Here is a 21,975-nt window from a genome sequence, read left to right on the forward strand (position 1 = left end):
AGTTTTCTTTCTTTCTTTCTTTCTTCGTTCTGGTGACACTGCTCTTACATTTATTTTCTCCTAACGCGACAGTATACCACGGGGCAGTGTTCATCGTCGCGCTTCTCTGGAAGACCTCCAAACGAATGTTGGGGGCGGGGGAGGCTGCGACATGTCGCCCATAGCTCGCCGTTACCAAGACGCGGCTTCGTCCACCGGCGTTCACATCTAAACAAGCAGCGCGTCACAGTTTCGTTTGTTTTGTCGCATGCGTCTCTCTCTCCTAACGGTTTCTCGCCATCTAGTCGTTCTTCCTCCTCTCCCTCCATCTCAGTCTCCGCGTTTAAGCAAGCAAACTTTCCGAATGTCGCGGGGCCCCTTCCTATACAGACCGCAAAACAGGCGTGCTTCGTTCAGGGGGACACCCGTCAAAGTCGCGTCGCACTCGACTGGCGCAGCGAGGCCTCGTCCCCGACCCTCCCATTGTTTTGTTTGTTGCCGCTGTCTGGGAGTGCGTCTTCGTGGAGAGCGACGTTCAAGTGGGTTTTGGCCCCGGCGCCGGCACTTCCATTCACGCCGTTCCCGTCTATGGTGACGCGTTCGGTCACCCGTATGTCAATCAATCAATCAATCAACAATTATTATTAGATAATAACACAATCACAAAGTAATAGTAATACAGAAGGATGTCCCAAAGTAAAAGAACTGTCTGGGGACCTCCTGTTAGTACATGTATAAAAATATAGAACGTACGATTAGCAACTAAGGTAAAAATAGCGGGAAAATACAAATGAATATGACAAAAGTAAACAAGACATCATAGCACCTAAGGCTTACGATTATGGAAAAATACAAATCAACATATTAGAAGTGATTAATCAAACATCTGGTAGTTGAAGATTACGCAGAAATGAGCAAGAATATAACTCTATTTCGAAATATACATGTAAGTACACACATAACAATAATTGAATATGAGTATAATTATTATATAACATAAACAGTGCGAAATCCAACACAGCATGTCGACAAAGGATATCTGCCATGCTAAAAACTGACCCTGAAGAGAAATATCAGGTTAACCTCTTCTAGCCTGTTATCATGATTTCGCTACACACACCGCATCTGAGTCTCGTAAATCTAAAAGGGGCGCTTAAGCGAGAGAAATCCCGTGGGGATTCGAACCCGGGCCCTCCGGTGTTCGAGACTTGCCTGACGCCACGCCGGTTCCGCGGTACTGCCTGATTAAATGTGTGGCCTAGTGCGTGCGTCATAGCACACGTCACGCCGCAGCCAGCTGGCTGACTAAAAGTGTGGCCTATAGTGCGTGCGTCATTGGGCACGTGACGGCGCCGCCAGCGAGTAGGAGGTGGCGCCACGTCATGAGTGTACCAAATGAGCGCGTTCATGACGTTCCGAGGTAGGTGTACAAACTCTATAATGCTTTCGAATTCCCACACGTGAGCTGTATTAAGCGTTTCTGTCCGCTGTTACCGCGAGAGGAGATTCTCGGTAGTCCATTAAAGAGGTCAAAGCCAAAGACGCGTGGCGCGGCCACGTTGAAGTTCACGCACCAGCCGGCCGTGTCGTCATAAATTTCAGCAGCGTCTACTCGGGTCTATAGTTAATCGCTCATCTGTAAGAAAATTATGCATTGCATTTTAAAGAAAGCCTCCCGGGGACGGCTTCTTCGGAACAACGAACGCCAATCCCAAAGGTATTGATTTTTCCTACTCCAGACACCGGAAGCAATTGAGGCTGACCGTAAACACGTCATGGCAGTCATGTTTTAGACACCGCTAATTTATTATAATAGCTTTTCCGCGAACTAGTTTCGGTTCTCAGGTGTCGTGACGTCATAAGCCAGAATGTGGTCACATGTTAGCAGCCACATTGCGACGTTCCGCCACTCTCTCCGGCTCACTGCAGCCCTCTGCTGTGCTGATACTCTTCGCGCTGTCCGATTTAGACAGCTCTTCCCCCGACGGATAAACAATAGTGTACCCGCTAAACGTGGCGTTCGCCAGGACCGCGATAACTGCGGCGCTAATCTAACTCTACATGCACGTTTCGCGTCTTCGTTGCACGAAGGACACTCGGCACACTGATTGCTATGTGCACGATGGCTGTGTTGAAAGTGAGCGCATTTGCGTATAGCTGTCTGCGTGCGTGTGTGTCAGCCTTTCGTCGATTAAACCACGCGCCTATACCAGCGCCCTTGGCCTTCGGCCTCAATCAGGTACGGCGGCCACACCGGCAGGTTCTGTCGGCTTCCTTGCGTCCCCGGTCAGCCTTGACCGCGCTAAAGAGGATCGCTGTCGACTTCGCACGCCGGGTGTGTGGCCGTTGGACATCGCTTACTTCAAGACGAAGCCTCTCGTAGCGAGTTACCAGCGCTTTTCTGTGTCGGGTATGTTCGAGCCTCTTTCGTGGGCCGATTCCGCAGGTAGGGCAGCCTAAAAATGTGGGCCGATATGTGCTGCTGGGTATGTGCCCCTGAAACCAATCGTCGCCGTGATGTCGGGGATATATATATATATATATATATATATATATATATATATATATATATATATGTTGTGTGTGTGTGTGTGTGTGTGTTGAAATAAATTGTGAAAGAATTGAAAGTCACTTAAGTATGCTTACGTAATTTGAATTGAATGCATGTCATTATGGCTTCTAGAATTAATTGGCAACGTCCATGATACGTGATGTCATAAATCGTCACGTGTCCTTCGCATCTCTACCCTAATCCACCTTAATATACCGTGCTCTAATTTGTAGTAACCTTAATCCACGTTATTCCAGCTTAATCCACCATAATCCACTTTAAGTCACCTTACTCTGAACCTAATCTAACTTTAATTGTGTATTACTACTGACGTCATACAAGACCCTGGTGACGTCACTTATGACGACGATTTTTTGTTCCACTCGTTGCCTACAACGCCGGATTTTCTGCCTCATGGGACATATAATGTTTTCGCATTAATGCAAAAAAAAATGCAATGTTTGACGGCGGGATTTGAGAAGAAGCCCGATGCTCTAACCATAAGGCCACGGAATAGAACATCCTTCAAAATTTCCCGCGCGTGAGCCTGCGCGTTCAGACAGCTTGGCGCGTTTTCCGAACGCCGATGGTTACCCGCCGTTCTCATCTCGTTTATGCGTTTATACATTATAAAAATAAACTGCTAAATTTGTACCTCAGAATGTGTTGAAAATGAACATCATAAGTGCGCATCTTTTCCTGTATTCATGTATTTCTGTATTTGTGCTATTCATTTCTGTGGCTATTTCTATTATCTTTATGTATTGTATACAATCACTGTACTTCTGCTCCTGCTGTCTTACCTATATAGGGGGCAGGAGCTCCGTCAAACTGTGTTCACAGCTTTTGGTCTTGTCTGCTGCTACCAAGGAAATAAAATAGAATTGAAATTGAATTGAAGTTGCGATGCCTGCAGCGCCACATAGCGGCGTTATTTCGTCACACGAGCGTTGTGAGATGCCTGGCACAGCTGTAAGGGCACTGTTTCTTCTGCACAGCCGGAGTGGCCTTGCGGGCTGTGTCGCGCCAAGATGTCGCACCCTCGTATACCTTAAACACCGTTCGAGGCGTCCAAGCGCAACGGTAAACATTAATATTGCTGTCAATATTTCGCCCTAGCCAGTTTCTTTTTAAATAAATCAATAAAGCTATACCCGGCGGCCGGATTCGAACAGAGAACATCTTACACGAAACCTCGATACTGAGCATTTCGATACGAACGCTTTTTTTTTTTTTTCACACCACGGCGTGCTTCATAAACAGATCGTACTTTCGGCATGTAAGACCCCGGAAATGGTTTAAGATTAGCCCGTCATAATACTTCATAATATGGGCCGATCCCAAAATTATTGCATGTTTAAACATGTAAGCCGATCCCGAAGGTAATTTAATCTGTTTCGAGATATTCATTTTCGATGTGTCCGTCGAAATGTATTGGCGTTGCAGTTACTTTTGGGCTTCAATGCAAAGAACAGCGTTTTCTTAAAAACAGAAGCGGAACAACAGTGCATTTTGACCGCAAGTTTGCCAGCGCATATGTCAAAACCGGTGCCATCCTCATGAATCCGTTCTAAGCCGAAATGCCTTGCATACTCAGTAGCTACAATTCGTAGATTGAAGCACTATCTGCCGTAAAGTAATTAATTTAAAAAAATATTATTCACAGAAGCATTTTCGTTACTCGTACAAGTAATGGCCGCCTCATCGAGTCATTTAGATCAAGCGTTAAAATTGTGCTATCTACCACAGGACATTTGTGCAAAACTGGTGCAGTTGAAAAAAAAAATTCGTCGGCCCTTCTACTCCGCCATTCCAGCGAAGCTGAAACGTGCGGACCCGGTGTTTATCACTGGGTTAATCCGGACAGCTGTTAATGTATTTCTCAATTATGAGGTTATACACACATGTTCGGCTGCATCAGAGAACGACGTCACTGACGGTGTGCCTGCAGTCCGCCGTTGTCGCTTGCGTTCCATGTCTCGAGTTTTCTCGGCGGCTGGTTAGCAGCATTCACTCGCCATGGTCCGCTTACGATTCTTCGAAGTTAAATTGCTTCAAAATTAAATCTGTCCGTCACGTAAGACAATGAATGGCTCATACCCCCTTAAGGAATGGCTCATACCCCCGTAAACGCGGCATCCCCATTACGACGACAGACGTGAAATTCTACGCTGGAATGATGAGCGGCAACGCACCGAGCTGTGGAAGCAGACGACGACGACGAACGCGGGAGCAGTGGCACGAGCGCGTGCCGAGCACGAGGGGCTGCAACGAGCAAGCTGCGGAAGAAGACGACGATGCTCGAGCCAATGCTGATGATGATAGTTTTCTGTACACAGGCGATTTCGCCTAGCCGTATACGATTTCGCCTAGACATACAAAGCTTCCGTCTAAAAAAAGGAAGACACCATGTTTAACGTTTCCCATACTATACTTAGAGGGTACAAGTCTTGTAATGGCACACGCAGTTGAATGCCGCGAAATGCTGCGTAGCGCATGGAGCACTCAGAATAAAGAAGCACACGTGCTGTCCTGTTTGTTTTTCCCGTAGATTTATTGCGCTGCTCATCTCCATCGAAGATCCCGTTCTCTTAAAGGGAGGCAAACCCGCGACGTCAGAAGACATGTTGGTCGCCGTGCTGCGGCATCCTTAGCGTCGCTGCCGGCCCCAGCGTCAGTATACCGTGACGGCCGGGGCGCGCCAACTTGACTTACGCCCTCCACATACGCACTCACCATCACGTGACGCGCGGGAGGAGCGCCATCGACGGATGTCACGACGCCAGCGTAAGGGCGTTCCATTGTCTTTGCGTTCCGTGTAAGCGCAGTTTGAGGCCTCCGACGAACTGGTCCGCCATTGTCTGGCTCACTTCATATTTATCTTTTCGCGACGTGATCGTCTTGATCGTGAATATAGAATGCGAAAGAAATGCGTGTCGCACATCTTTGAGGTCCCGGATCCATGATTTAAACGGCGTTCAGCACATTGCTAAAGTGCTGTTCAGGAGCTCACGTGACACGCGTGATGCCTTTTCGAGGCTGGGAAGTGCAAGTGACGGTGGTCCGGAGCAGTGCATCGTCAGTTGCCCTATAGATAGGCTTTGCTAAGCTCTCCCATCCGCTCTACCTCTACCACGTGACCGGTTTCTCACAATTAACACATATACACTTTTTCGTTTCCACTTTTACACTCCTAATGCAGCGCATTAAATATAGAAAGGCGGTTTGCGTAAAACTGCGACTGAAAGGAGTCCGAATTTCGTAAGTTCAGGGGAGGTGCTGTGCAAGTGTTCACTTCGTAGGTTGCCGATTGCGCCCGCTGCTGAAGGATTGATTGCCTGCACAGGGGCTCTAGCGAGAAGGCGGCGGCCACCTCCAGCCAGTTTCTTGCTCACTGGTACAGCTCCAACCAATCAGCGGCAGCCTAAATGGACTGACCGCTAGGTGGACACCTACAGAATGCACTTACTCCCCCCCCCCCCCCCCCGGTCCCCCGGTCTTGCGAACGCTGCCGATGACGCACTATGTGCCCAGCTCATCAGTAGCAGTTTCAGGTGAACTTTGACGAGCTTGTGCTGGCCAGACGCTTAAATACGCACTTTGGGCAAGCCTCCGTAAGCTGCGCCACATTATTGTGGCGCCATCTAGGCCAATGAGGGTTGCTGCCTTCGATATTTCGGTGCCTATTTTCGCGACTTTGCCCGCGTCTATTGTTTTTGTTTGTATTTCTTGATAGGCATATGACACAAAATTAGCTTTAGACAAGAGGAAACTAACCAATGCAAACAATAGGGATAACGAATCACTATAGAGCAATTTAAAGTTTTGCGTGATTAGATATCTCGGAGGGCCATGGGACACACTAGAGAGAGAGAAAGAAAGGATGCATAGAAAGGCAGGGAGGTTAACCAGAGGTAGTTCCGGTTGGCTACCCTGCGTGGGGGGAAGGAGTAGGGTGATAAAAAGGGAAGGAGAGTGGAAGGAGAAGATAAAGAGAGGGACGGGCACAAACAAACCGCGTACACCATAGAGCGGTAGGGGCGGCGGTCTTAAAGTCTATCTTGAAGGTCTGTAGACCGCAGGAACCTTAGTAACTCGAGTAAGGCCTTCAGCACGGATGTTCTTTGGGAGCACTGACCTAGATCTTTTAGTTTTGATAGTGGACGACTGTCCAATTGGTCCAGCGCTCTGCACATCACTAGCCTCTCGGCACTATAGCGGGGGCAGACACAGATGAATGTGTTCGAGCGTCCCATCGCTGCTGCACATGTCGCACGTGGGACTGTTGGCCATTCCAATAAGGATGGCACATGAGTTCGTAAATGCAACGCCTAGCCACAGACGGTACAGTATGGTCTGTTCACGTCGTGGTAACCCAGGTGGTAGATGCATCCGTATATTCGGTGACAACGAACTTAAGCGACACATGGTGAAAGCGTTAGAGTCCCACAGGGGCAAAGTACATGCACGGGACATCAATCGCAGCCAAGCTGCAGCGCCTGCTCGCGAAAGCGGAATCAAGAAACATTGACTCGTAGCTTCCGTTGACACAATTGCCACAGTTACCACTGGTAACTTTTGTAGGAAATCAAGCTACAAGCTCAGGCCGAACTCAGAGAAGTGTAATTGGACGTTTCCTTTACTGTAATCTCGTATTCGCTTCAAGGAATCAATGAGCGTTTCCAATGTCCATGCAAGGGGCTGAAAGAACGTCTGTCTCTCGCGTTGCCGCCTGCTCAGCGTCATTCGGCTGTCGTCTGCTCAGCGTCGCGTGTTTATCTCTCAGAGGAAGGAGGCATTGCTCTGTCGTATCGGTTTGCAGAAGAGCATTCGCCTCTTTTCCGGTGCCATGGTTGAGCTGACGTACATGACAGCCTACCCGGCGGGATTCAAAATGGCGTGACGAGGGTCGATGTGCGAAGGCTTCCAAGGTGAACGTTATCTGCTGCCCTATATCTGTGAAGACAAGTGGCCGCGTTATCTTCGAGAGAGCGAAAGGTTTCCACGCGGGTCCGGACCTTCTTTGACGCTCTTCTTTATTATTTGCATAGACATAATCGTTGGAAGCCAACAGACAATGAAACCAAGAGAAGCAGTAGTGAGATTTCTTGTTTGAACTGTAGAATGAATGATTTACGAAGGTTAAGTTTACGCGAAGCTTCATCTTCCTAATAACGAAACAAGAAAGCGAAAAGGGAATTATGGATGACGTTATACCGGTAGGAGCCGAACCCGCTACCTCCTGACGCTTGCGGCGCTCACCAATTGAGCTACGGCAGCAGCTGCTTCATTTTTCGTTTACTCACTTCGAAGAGATGTTTTAAAAATTGCGTGGAGCAAATTTCTTTGTGGAGCAAATAGATCCGTCTTGCTCGGGTAAGCTACCTGAAGAGGCGGACGTTGCTTGCATGAAAATCGCAGTGCCCTGGCAGATAACTAAAAAGATACTAATTGAATTTTAAACTATTCACTTTAGGACACATGTGTAAGTTGCAAAATTGTAGCCGAACAGTGGTGAAATAAGCTACCTGTCCTTAAAATGAAGGTACAAAATACACTGGCTTCTCAGTTGAGTTTCCCAAATGCCTTTCTCCAGCAGTTCGGTATCATCTTAACCTTAACACTACTGCATTTTTAGCAGACTTAGACGAAGGATATCCGGAATACGTTCCTACTCCTGTGATTTATGTTTAGTTCACATAACTTTCCAACTGCTTGGATTCAAGTTTGCCTGCAATCGCAATTTAGAATGTGAACACACTGTGCCTAGTTAACCATGTCAATCTTTGGCTACCTCGACATACCAACTTGTCGTTCAAGTAATGTCCACCTCTTCTGGGAATCCACCTGAAGAGACCGAATTGCGCAGATGTTCCAGGTGAATTCTTATAAGAGATGTTCAAAATAAATACAGATAATGAGCAAGTGGTATACCGAACAAGTATGCACCATTATGTCCCTCGCAGAACTGATTATAGAAATTCTGCATGCGTTTATACTGACATTTTGTTGCATTCAATATAGTTTCTAATGGAATTCAATTGCTAGTCAGGCATTATTTTCGCGAGAGCGCTGTGTTAACAAACTTCTATTTCAACCTCAATTTCAAAACAGGAAGAAACACATCTTTAGTTGAGCGCAACTACATGTGGTTTTACTAGCTTTGCGTTTCTAGACAATATTATTGCTGTACTCTGATACGGACTTTGATACGGACTATAGTTCGTACTCTGATACGGACTCTGATACTCTGATAGCACTCTGATACGACACTCTGATACGGACTCTGATACGGATTCGTTAACTCAGCCTGAACAACTGACGTGCTGTTCTATCTTTCCGTCCTTCCTATTGCCTGTTCAACAGCACATTATTTCTTCTCTAATTTTGTTATTCTTGGAATGTGTTCGTGACCAGTTAGCGCGCGCGTAAAATGTGCATTTTACTTCAAATGCGCTCTGTATGTCATCAGTGTCGTGGACACATTACACGAGTATAAGGAAACAGGAAAAAAATCGCGACACAGCAACACGAGGAACATGCTTCCGTTCTTACGGCCGCAATCTTTCGGCTAACAGTGTTATTGCTACGTACAATAAGCGCGGCGCAGGCGACCTCCAGTGCGCGGCGTATGTGTGTTCTTATATAAGAAACAATGTGCACATAGAAAATTCTATTACGCGGTGATAGGGAACTTTAATTGTGCATTACGAAAGCGCCAGAAATCATGAGAAGATGAAAATGTATGCCACGACGCGACGCAATTGTTTGCAGTCGTTCCACCTAATAGTTCCAGTGAAGCGAAGCAAGGCGAGCGCCAGTCAACGCCATTTTTAACGCGATAGCGTGGGCCCCGCGTCGCGGAAAGTCCGGCGTCGGCGCAGAGGCGCTGGCAAAATAATTGAATTTCTCAAAGTAAAATACGTCAGAAAAATCGTAAAGTATGACTTAACCACAACTTACCGGTATGATAGCGTAGGATTGTAATTTTAATATACGAGAAAACATACTTTTGTTGCGTGGAAACTCAAACGCAAACCCCTTTTCCAGCATGTCCACCATTAATATGGCGGTACGCCCAGGTCGGAGTTCCTTGCAGAAACACCATCCAGATGGCGCTCGCCTCCTCGGAAGCGGCGCGCCGAGGCGAAGGTGCAGAAAAAAAAAGAAAGCTGCAGTTGCCGGGAAGCCTGACAAGCAGTCACGGGTCTTTGAATGCTACCGCGTTCCACTCTTAAAGGCGAAGCTTAAGCGTCCTCCAAGTTTTTTTTTCATATTTATTTTTCAGTACTTTCGCGCGCCTCTTCTAGGATGAGAGAGCGGAATAGAAGTGCTAATTGAGCTGCTCACGGTTGCATAACCCTGAGTAGACTGCCCTTGGGAATCGCACTCCACGTCAGGAAAGAAGGCCGTTACGTCGGTCGGTGTTTACATTGCGTGACAACGAACTTAACAGCACACGTGACTCAAGGTGACGGCGGGTGCAGTGGGGCATATTTCACAGCCGCGCTATACGACGCGTCTGTTGGTGAGTGACGGGCTACATCTCTTCACACCCAAAGGAGTTAGAACACGTTCACGACGTGGCTCTGACACAGGTCACGTGTGCGGCTTTCGGGATCTCAACATGCCAACAGCAGCTTCGTGATTGGCGGTTGTGATTGGTTCTATAGACGCAATGGCAACTTCGCTGTAGTCTTAGGCAACCGGTCAATTTTGCTGAAACCAATAGGGCAGCAGAAATTATGTATATATATATATATATATATATCTGTGTGTGTGTGTGTGTGTGTGTGTGTGTGTGTGTGTGTGTGTGTGTGTGTGTGTGCGTGTGCGTGTGCGTGTGTGTGTGTGTGTGTGTGTGTGTGTGTGTGTGTGTGTGTGGCAGGCGGGGGGTGTCTCACCCTCAGTTCGTAGCATTCATGTTTATTTTATTTACGCGCAACACATTTCGTTCTCTTTGGCTTAGAAGTTCCCGTACGTGAGAGTTTCAAAGTTTTTCGCGTATTTAAATAACCTAGCGATAGGTCTATCTAAAGAAGCTCTTACTACTGTCATGCTACTGCACAAAGACGGACTTGCAGAATCCCTTCACTGCACTCGCCTTCGTCAAAGAGATAGAACTTCGCAATTTCTTTCTTTCTTCTTCTTTTTTTATTTCCTCTCTCTCTTTTTCTTATTTTTGTAATATCTAGGGGGCAAGCTCTAGCATCGGCGGCGGCATTAGGCGAAACGCACCGGAAAATTGCCGTCTTGACAGGCGCGATTAGGACGTGAAATGACGTCGAGATAGTTCAGCCGAAGTGAAATTTATTAAGCTTCTCGAAACGGGGATGGCCAGGAGCTCTCGTATTCTATATGTGCTTGAACCTAATGCTAGCCTCCGCGGTTTTTTAGTCGTTGTTGTTTTTCGACGATACCCCAGAATTCAGACATCTTTGGCGCTAACTTATTTAAGTCCTAGCCACAGCTATACAGGACGGTGTGGCGGATAGTGGCACTGGCGAAGTAAGGATGGTGGCGAGGTAATCAGGCCCTTTATCTCGGCGGAAAGGCTCGTAAAGTGAAGCGCCGAGTAGTCGTCTTTCCCGCACGGCGCATAAAAGTTGATGCAAGCTCAGACGACAGTACCTTGGGGAAAGACACGAACAGCGTTCCCTTATCAGCTCGCTGTCAGGCGCTCCTAGGATGGGAGGGTAATAAGACCCGTCGAAAATCTGAATCGCACTACGACCTTTATTTTCCCCCTCTCCTTCCTTACCCCACACCACGTCACCTCCTCACAGCTCGATAGATCGAAATGACGGCAAGCGATGTTTTGTGTGCGTAGGAAGCAGGTTGCCGAGAATGTATGGGGACACGAAGAAAGTAAGGGATGACAGATTTCGCAAAGCTTTACCTGGGCTGATCGAAATTTCTCAAGAGTTGGGGCTGCGCGTCGATAATGCAAAGCTAAGCTCGAGTACAATTTATATACGGAGTACGAAAAGCTGCCATGTTGAAATAAGCGGTGGAGGAGATAGCAGACAGAACCATTATGTTGCTGTCCACTCGCACGACATGGAAGTATGTCCCCTCCGGATGTCAGTCTGTGGGTACTTGTCGATGCGAGTGCCTGCGTTTCGCAGATAAATGAGTGTCTCGTTTCAAGACGGACGAACGGGCGGTTTTGTAAGTCTGTCTCAAACTGTTCAAACACGCTCAACGTGAACGCTAGGATGATTTCGTGGATTTCGTTCGTGTCTTACTTCAGCACCAAACACGGCACGAGGAACTATAGAAAAAAAATTCAGAGCTCTTCCCCTGTCGAGAAAATGGGGGTAAGCGAATCTTGTTGCAAGACGACACTGTCGCAGGCGTTCCGCTTCGTTTGCCCTAAAATCAGGGTCGGCGGCTCTTCGTTCACGTTTGGCCTCAACATCGCGCTCCCGTAACTCGGGGTACCCGACTCTTCGATGACGTTTCGCCTGGGCTTCGGAATTCCTCACGCTAGAAGCGGTCGACATGCCTCGCTTACGCCCATTTTCTCGGCAGGAGAAGGGCTGGCGATTTTGTCTCTCTGGGTCCCACGTGTGACAAGGAAAGTTCAAGGGCGCGTTACAGGTCTCTGAGCCCACAGGGGTATGTACCATTGAGCTTGGACCCTTTCTGCACAATCACCAGGATCGGTCCACTTTGCAGCGTGACACCACCACCACTACCACCACCACCGCCGACACTTGCGAGCCTATAAAGCTTCGCTATAGCTTATAAAGCTTCATAACACGAAACAGAGCCTATAAAGCTTCATAACAAGAAAGTGAAACGTGTATTTAAGAAGCAGTGGCATCTTCGTTGCACATTTACAAATGCAAGTCCAAAAACGGGCACAATCTTTTACTAATTACAGTTTCGCCCAAAGCGCGAAGCAATGACTGTGATAGCAAACATGCCATGCATGTGCTGCTGCGCAGCGTAAACAGTGCCCGGAGGCTACCAGGTCTCATAGGCATATCTCACGCGACTGTGAGTGCATACGTGGCGAAACTGCGTCATTAGAGCTCTGGCAGCATCGCGCGCACATACTATAGTTCCTATAGAATATACTGACTAGTGTGCTCAGCGCAGCAGACGTGGTTGCATCCCTGCCGCCGGCAGCCGCATGGTGCGCTGAAGTAGTGGACTGTGCTCGCGCTATTGCAAGAGACGTATAGAGTAATGGTGGGGGAAACAAAAGCCGCAGTTTCGCCGAAAAGGCGAAGCATCGATTGCGATAGCAATTGGTAGACAACTATACGAAGTAAGGATAGTAGTGTTATAGGCCATATAAACTTGGAACTATTCGCTTACTAACTAAATTAACAAGCATGGTGTCAGCACAGACAGGCAAACATGAACGCATCACACTCGATGACTGCGGACACTCGCTGTCAAAACGCTGGCGTCAGGAAGCACGGCAGCAGCAGCGAGTGAAGTGCTCGTGCTCTGTATCGCTTCAACGCAAACTGCACGCATTAAGGTATGAGCCGCCTGCAGATCGCTTTCAAGATAAGGCGCGGCCGTGCAAAGTACGCAGTTGGTGCACGAGTAAACGCCGACCCCCCTCCCTCCTGCGCTGCCTTCCCGCTTCCCTCCCTGCGCACGCGAGATTCAGTCGCGATGGTCGGGTCCCCAAACACGCGGTCGCGAAATACGCAGTTGCTGTCGGAGAACAACGCCCCCCCCCCCCCCTCTGCCTCTCTCCCATTCCCCCACGGTCTTTCGCGCAACGGAACACAGCCCGGTTCCTATCAGCTTCCCTCTCTTGCGGGCGCCAGATTGAGCCACGATCATCGACTCCCCTCGCGCGCTTTCACTCGCACATACAGCATACGGTGAGCGGCGACGGTGTTATCGCCCTTGTACTTAATACGCAATATCACAGCGACGACAGAAATGCGCTTGGAGTACCCATATAATTGGCAATAAATAAGCAGGAAGAGATTGATACCACCGGATCTGTTGCAAACACAGGTAGCAGTACAAGCTAAATAGAGAAGTTTTGAGGAAGAGAAAGAAAATTGGGATGTATACAAAAACGCTAGAATGAAAAGCATGTATAGAATACATGATTAACTCAAGTAGGCTAGGTGACTTTGTCGCCGCGCCGTTTCAAAGGGGATGCCAAAAAGTCATCATCATTATCATCATTTGCCGCGTCATCTGATTGGTGCGGATATTCCGCACGCTGCCTCCGCTTCATTCACAAGTACCGACTTCCCGGTATGGGTTGCGCTTTGTGCGCTCCTCGCAATCTCTTTCACGGCCTTGGTGGTGATCAAAGTTCCACTTCAAATTTTTGCGACGCCACGTCAGTGTGACTTCATGAATTCCAAAGCTTTGTTTTCATATTTGGGACCATTGTGGTTCAATAGAAGTTCTGGAAGCTTGCCAAGTTCAGTTTTCGGCTCTTTTTTAATACAACGTAGCCCAATTTTACTGATGAAGAATTAACCAGGCTCGTGCAGACAACGTCCAAAATTCATGACGTCATGTCGAGCTGGTGCAGGAACTTCGAGGCGGCGGCGCCACTGGTCTTTCGTTTTTGGGTCTCTTCTCACAAAGACTCTTCTCGCGGTAAGAGTTGTTTTTCATTGCGGTAGCGATTTGTTCCTTGTACATATTGTAACACTACATGACTGCATATTAACGCATTTCTTACCCGATATTTTTTGCAATGTATTCTCATGTGTATTCTAATTATTGTATAAGTTATCTTTGATTGTAGTCTCGACCCTTACACAATGCCTCTAGGGGCCTGTAAGGTATCTTTAAATAAATAAATAAATATGGACACTCTAAGCCAATTGTTGCCGTCGGCGTCGCCGTGAGGTTCCGTATATATTTAGATGTATGTATGCTATATGCCATGCCATTTTGGCATTGTTGGTTTCGTGTGTGAAGGGTGCTTTACTGATACAGCTCATATTATTATTTTGTGTTTAGTGTCCCTGTAAGTTTTGTGAAGTCCTTGAGTACAACGCCATGAACTGGATGGTTTCATGGACAAGAGCATCTATAGCCTGAACTGCTCTAAATGAACTCGTATTTAGTGATGATTTCGGGTATATGTGATAACGGTGCAGTGAATACTGAAGAAATGAAGAGCATAGGATAGGGGATATTCGAAATGCCGTAAGCAGGCATTTCCGCACAAATAAATCAACCTATACTGTAAACGAATTTACAGCCGTAAAAGTAAAAAAAAAAAAGAAACGCGCGATCGGTCAATAACTCACACACTTCCACCATGTTTGAGCGTATAAGGGTGCTTTATACCCTAATTTACACCCTTTGTTTTCCACTTTTAATAGCGTAAATTATTTTACAGTGTAAGCAGAATACCTGATCTCCCGTTCGCAGCTCGGTCGAAGCGGAAGAACGCGTTCTGAAAGAACGGATGGAGTGAGGAATACAAGGCACGGTGGCATCAGGCCTTATTTCCCCCGCCTTATTTCTATCACGCCGTTTCTCCAGCTCTATATAGTCTGAGGCCCGCCATTTCGGTTCAGTCATAAGGATATGCGTGAAGAAGCACGCGCGCGGAGTTCCGCGTATCCTGTATGAAATATCCTCTATGAAATATCCTCCGTGAAATATCCTGTATTGTCGTCACGCCAATTTGCCACTTCTCGTGGTCACTATCGTGAGAGGTGATAGCCGAACGGTATAGCAACTGCATTTTCAGCCGCGCCTAAGCTTCTGCAATGGTACGAGAGAATGTGAATAGCCCTCGAGTCGTCTCTTGCAACAGCGAATCGTGCACGTTGCGCGACCGAGACGTGATATTTGCGGAAGGCGGAGCTTGTAGTCCTCGAAGTGTCAATTTCTCTAGAAAAGTGACCATCAGTGTCGTGACCCTGCGCGCGCCCCGCTATTTGTGTGCGGTGCATTCAGGGGTAGTAATATGTAAAGATTCCTTTCGGTCGATTTTATTGATTTCTTACTAGCCGTGATATAGGAAGCGGCGGCTGGTACATGCACCGTTCTTGGTACTCGGTAGGTCCGCAATTGCTCCTCGTCTTGTATAATGCGTGTAACGTGGTCCGAACGGACCCGGACACACTTGCTCTAGGTTTGACAGCCTAGTCCTTGACAGGAAAAGGTTGTTTACATTGTCGACTGTAAACAAACATCAACTTCAACGCCCCCTGACGCCTTGTCGAGCCTCTTTCACAGCGGCTATCATAATTTTAAGAGTGAATCATAACTATGCTATACGTGAGTCTATGCGCGAGTCTTCAAGCCATATGTATGCGACGCTATGGGGTAATGCTGTTGTCTTTTTGGTGTCACTGTTTTCTTTTAAAGCTAAATGACGGCATGATTTATGCGAGACAGTTCTTTTGTCACCAACTGAAAGAGGCTGTCTGTCCTTTTGTAAGAGACGTCTGTGAAGTAGATTCCATAATTATCAGAGATGACGTCACAAGCCTAGAAACAGTAAGCAAATAACAAATCCGGCATGCTGACGAACATTAATAAGTGTGTTTGGGTAAAAAAAATAGTTTCTCACATTACAGCGGCGCTTCTACGTAGAATGGGTTTTTCATGTTCGTGTCAGACTAGTCAGCAATAATACAAAAACTGAGTTGAAGATTTATTGACCCGATCGTCGTTTACTTCCTCGCTCTCTTTGTTTTATAAGTGATGACGTTAAGTTAGGTTTTAACTTTGTAGTGTTAACTAGCGGAATGTTGAAGAGTAATGAGTCTAGAACTAGGTCATTTATTTACTTATTATTTAGTGAACAAAAAATGAGAACGTAGGGCTTTTTCGGGCCAGCTGTCCCAACATCCGAAACAGTATACTCAGGAAAGGAAAAAAAATAAGGAGAAAACTATATGAAAAGAACGCATAATAGAATAATAAAACAAACACTGTACACACCATAACACAGGATCGCAACCGCACACTATATATATTGTCATCCTTGGCCATCAGCATCGAAGCATGGTCTACTTATTTGGTGCAGTCATCACATCACATTGGAAAAGTCAGACACGGCCCTATGCAAGCATAAGTGACACGATAACTTGCGCATGAACCTAATAACTGGAATGGAATTACCCGCTAGGTCAAACAATTACATAGCATTTCAGTATTTATCCTTGCTGACATCACTACTCGATATTATGGTTATTTCTACAGCACTCGGGCAAGCCTTCAAGAGTCATAGTTCAATTCATGGCATTTGTATAAAACAGCAAGAAACAGCAACTTTTTACCCACAAGCCTCGCAGAACCTTCTTACTATACAACTGAGTAGCGGCATCAGTATAAAAAAAAAGGGGGGGGGGGGGGGGAATCATTCGCTATATTTTCTAGTGACATTTATGAGGCCGTCCTGGTTTTCCAATCAAAGGTACCCGGATACCTTTTTAAACAGCTCAGATTTCAAACGGGAGGGTAGAGCTGTAGCGCTCGTTTTCTATCCAGCGCACGTTATTAGAAGACGCACTGGTCAAATAAGCGCATCCAAGCACTGATTGCGGGGCGTGCGGCGAACAAACTAAACGTATCATGTGTTTATGTCCATCCCTCGCTGTTTTTTTTTTTCTTCTTCATTCTGTAACTGACACGCAAGGAAATACTGCAACCGAAGCGAAATAAAAATTTGAAAACAAGCGTAGCTCTCCCCGGGAACTACGCAGTATCGCGAAATTTGAGTTGCCGGCGGCTGTTTGCCGATGTCTTGCACGAAAAGAAAACGATTACAAAAAAAATGAAGAAAAAAAACAAGAAGATAGCAACCGCTGTTTTGGATCAGTTTACGCGCGAGATTGGTTTCCACATTATGCGGCTTACGCCCGAGCCACTGGCACTTTAGGCGGCTTAGGTTATAGCGAGACGGGTGGATGGATTCACGAGAGAGCTCAACGTCGCCATGGTTACCTCTGAAATCCTTGATGCTTCCATCCGGCTATGTATACATGAACGAAAATTATTTCTTCTGTGCAACTGCCGAGCGTTCCTGCGATCCGGGATTTCTGTGGCGTGTCGCAATGAAAAACGCGGACGCATGAAAAGCTTCTTTGTCAAAGCCATGTTTACTCTCTTGTTGCTTTTCCTGTCCTTTCTTTTTTTTTTTCTTGCAGGAGGGTTTTCAAGAGCTGACCCACACATGCGCCTATTTCATTTCTTTTTTTTTTTTTGTAGCACTCTAACGTCGCGAAGGACGGTAGCCCTAAAAAATTAAAAAAAAAGCCCTTTGTCCCTGTTATTGTGTGATATCCTGCAAGGCGAAACATCTGTTTGTGAAAGGTCACCGTCTAACCTCCACATAAACAAAAAATAAAAGATCGGGAGCAAATTTATTCATTGTGTACATACGGCCTTTCCGAGCACACTGTGTTCTGGACACCTATTTTAAGACGTTGGGTATCATGCTCTGAAACGACACGTGCGCGATGGGGCACGAATAAACTGCCGCGTTTTCAGTAAAGGGCTCGGGATTCCCGAGTGTACCGAGCATTGGTGCTCAGTGGCGTTCTCCTGCTGAACACGATGGTCCCGGGTTCGATTCCCGGGTTCACTATTTTGTGCCTAGATTTGGCTCCATGTTAAAGGGAAGGAAACGAAACACGCTAGAGGTCCGTTTCATATGCAAAGTACTCTTCGAAAACTCAATGTTTTCCCGCATTGCGGTAAGACGTTGATTACTACAAGAAACAATGGCGTTTACCCGCCGTGGTTGCTCAGCGGTTATGGTGTTGGGCTGCTGAGCACGAGGTCGCGGGATGGAATCCCCGCCACGGCAGCCGCATTTCGATGGGGGCGAAATTCAGAAACTACCCGTGTACTTAGATTTATGTGCACGTTAAAGAACCCCAGGAAGTCCAAATTAATCCGTAGTCCCCGCGCTACGGCGTTCCTCAGTCAGATGGTGGTTTTGGCACGTAAAACCCCTTAATTTAAATACTTAAAAAAATTCAGTTTAAGCTTTCATTTATTGAAATAACCTAGCGCCGGTATGCCAGTATGTCGTCATAGATTTCGAAGTACTTTCTCGTATTTGGGCTGTTGTGGAGCTGTAACGGCTCGCGAAGCTTGCGAAGTTTAGCTTCTGCCCCGTTTACAGTACAGTGCTGTTCATATTTACTTGTAAAAAAAAAATAACTAGTCCCGAGATGATACCGACAGAATCTGTGACGTCACCGCGAAGTGGTGCGGAAACTTCAAGGCGGCCTGGGTCAAGGCCATCCATCTTTTCTTTTTAGATCTTTTCTTGCCTCCTGATACTCCTCTATGGCTTGTTTTTTTGGTATTGTATAGAAGGCTAATTTACTAATACAGCTCTACCGCTACGAACCCTAAAATCTTGAGTCCTGTTCGAGCAAAGAGAAACCCGTCATTTACACTGTCATGTTTTTTTTCTTCTCTCCCCGCAGTGCCCATTGAGCTGTCGACATGCCCGACTCTAAGCCGGACGCCAACGCCAAGACGCCCATGTTGGGCGGGGGTGGACCAGCGGGGGTCATCCGGTTAACACAGCCGCCCCGGGGCATATGGGGCAAGGTGAGCGTCGAATGCACGATCTATTTAGTCCCATTACGACGTTTGCTCGAAGTAAAGCCATCGGGCTGATAACCTTTGTTTCCTTCCGAACCAGCGCCCTTGTAGTCATCCGCGAATATGAAATCCTCCCAATAATTCATTTGTCTAGTTATCGTTAGGTTATTACATTACTCAATAAAATACCCTATCACATATACAAGGTGCTTGTTTAATGTTCCGATAGTACTGCCTGAATTAAGATTCACGACAAAAGTACGCACGAGCCATCTAAAATACACGGCCAATTTGCAGCAATAGCAATAACTTTCCTTTAAAAAAAAAGAAAAACGGAGCTACACTGGAAGATGAACACCGCTGGAGTGATCAACAACGGTCAAACAAGGGATGTTTCGGGAGCCGACGTTTCGACTTGTCCATTTTTGTCGCACCTACTTCTCGGAAGAGCAGGCAGCACAACGCGTCCCCTGTTCCCTCGCAAACGCAACGAAATGCCCCATTTTAACGCCAGTGGCATTCTTGGCATTGTGAGGCCAGTTTTCTTTCCGGCTGTCTGATTGTCCGACCAAAAAATACGGTCCGATCACGAAAATTGTGCTCTCTCAAAATGTGGGCCGATCTCGAACATAGTGCAGTATAAAATGTAGGCCGTTCCCGTGGTATGTGCCACTCGGCATGTACAACTAGGGCCACTGAATATGTGCCACCAGGTGTAACGCCCGGACTTCGCGGCGCCACCGCTAGATGGGGCTGCGTGACCAGGGGGAAGCACAGAGCGCTATGCGGATACAATAGGTACGAGGTGCTCCGGGGTATGGAAAGGTGCAATGGTTCCAGGGAAATACATTTGGAAATACGGTTGTTTGCTTGAAGTCAGAGGTACAATCAGGACTCGATGGCAACCAAAAGTCAGCGGGACGCCTCGCCTTGGGCGCTCACGGGAAGACTACGAATGAAGCTGTACAGGGTGATATGGGCTGGACAAGTTTCGAAGTGAGGGAAGCTCAGAGTAAGATTGATTTCGAAGAACGACTGAGGAATATGAAAGAAAGTAAATGGGTTCAAGTATTTGCACAGGAACGATATTTACTCTCAGTGGAAGAAAATAGCGACGAATCTTACCAGCAAGTATGCGACCTGCGTAGTAAGCAGCATGGCAACAAAGAACGTTAAACGCAAAGCCAGAGAGGCTGAGATACTCTCTTGGAAGAGAAACCGCTGTGAGTAACTACCTAAGATAAGAACGAAATCAGGAAATAAAGAGTTTATGGTACCTCACAGGAAAACGCTTTACTCTTCGAAGCGAGATCAGCGGCTGCCTTAGAATGCGTGGTAATAAATCGAGGTACACCAAGGAAGAAGAAGCATGTGCTTGCTGCTGTAACGCTAGGAAAACGAAGGAACATGCTCCATTAGAACGTGAAGATATCTACCCGGCTGTCAGGTTAGGCTCCGCTGGCCTCCTTGAAGCCCTCGGGTTCAGGGACAGCAAGGGGAAAGTAAACATCGCGACAGAGATTAATAAAAGGTGATTGCAGGTTTGGCGGCAGTAAAGTAGGCAGACCACAAACAACGGAGACGTACAAAAGCAAAGTTCCCAATAAAGGTTCAGAAAGTTTGATGCTCGGAATTCTTGTCGGTAAAAGAAAATTAAAAATAAGTTAGGTGAGACATTAAGCAAAATAAGAAAACGATTGTGGTGGCGCAACTCTACGTCCTGTTTCAAAGGGGGCGCTCATAACATCCATCCATCCATCGAAGTGAGAGAGAGGAGCCCAGACTCAACGCACGCCTTATATATCCATGACGTGTTTTGGCTATTCGCATACTCCTATAGTCATCGTAGATGGGTCAATTCCGCCCGAATGTTGACATTTCAACATCCCTTGCGCTACTGTATGCGCCCTTCCTGATCCCTTACCCCCCATTGAGGATGGGCGAGAGAGTGTGATGTAAAAGCTGTCGAGCAAAACCCTCGTGGTCCTGACGAAAACAAGTCGCCTTGTCGAAACGTTGGCTTCAGAGACGTTCCTTGTTCGGCCGTTGTTAAACATTAATTTGCATAATGATCTAAAGCTTTCTGTATCACTGCACCGAACAAGTTAAGGACCGCACAAAGAGCGATGGAACGAAAAATGTTAGGCCTAACGTTAAGAGACAGGAAGAGAGCGGTGTGGATCAGAGAACAAACGGGGACAGCCGATATTCTGGTTGACATTAAGCGGAAAAAATGGAGCTGGGCAGGTCATGTAATGCGGAGGATGGATAACCGGTGGACCATTAGAGTTACAGAATGGATACCAAGACAAGGGAAGCGCAGTCGAGAACGGCAGAAAACTAGGTGGGTTGATGAAGTTAGGAAATTTGCAGGCGCAAGTTGGAATCAGCTAGCGCAAGACAGGGGTAATTGCAGATCACAGGGATATGCCTTCGTCCTGCAGTAGGCATAAATATAGGCTGATGATGATGATGTACCACTGCACCACTAAATGTCACAAGAAAGAACCATCTTTGTTTGTAGTAGAAAAGTAAACATTCGTACTTACGTATTTATTATCAGGATATTGGCAATGCCTCCTCTGTAATGAAGCACTTATCAATTCCATCCCTGTTGCTTCGCTCACTTTTTTTTTTACTTTCCGCTCGGGAATAGGAGTAGGTCACCTTGCAGCCTTAAGATACGAGACCTCCATCTGTATGTTTTACTATGTGCAATGAGCAACACGAGAATAAGGTGAGAGTAGGAGCCAACGTTTCGACAAGTGGACTTGTCTTCTTCAAGGCGAGCCCTTTGCAAGAAAATATAGCACATTCTATTGATTAATATTTACGTTGATACCTGTTAATGGCACATCCAGCTCTATCTTGTGGCGATGCCGCCGCTATCGTTAACATGTTCATCATGAGGGTCG

The 21,975-nt window shown here is 46.8% G+C and overlaps 1 protein-coding gene across 2 annotated transcripts in view; it reads left to right on the forward strand.

Annotated features, from left to right (window-relative positions):
• Positions 1 to 21,975, forward strand: part of LOC119464584 (excitatory amino acid transporter) — a 153,906-nt gene that overhangs the window by 69,489 nt on the left and 62,442 nt on the right. For both annotated transcript variants that reach the window (XM_037725609.2, XM_037725608.2), the window contains exon 2: positions 18,940 to 19,066. In XM_037725609.2, coding sequence (XP_037581537.1) covers positions 18,959 to 19,066 — 108 coding nt within the window. In that variant the 5' untranslated portion in view covers positions 18,940 to 18,958. The remainder of the gene's footprint in view (positions 1 to 18,939; positions 19,067 to 21,975) is intronic.

The sequence above is a fragment of the Dermacentor silvarum genome, chromosome 9, assembly GCF_013339745.2.
Source record: "Dermacentor silvarum isolate Dsil-2018 chromosome 9, BIME_Dsil_1.4, whole genome shotgun sequence".
In the NCBI taxonomy this organism is placed as follows: Eukaryota; Metazoa; Arthropoda; class Arachnida; order Ixodida; family Ixodidae; genus Dermacentor; species Dermacentor silvarum.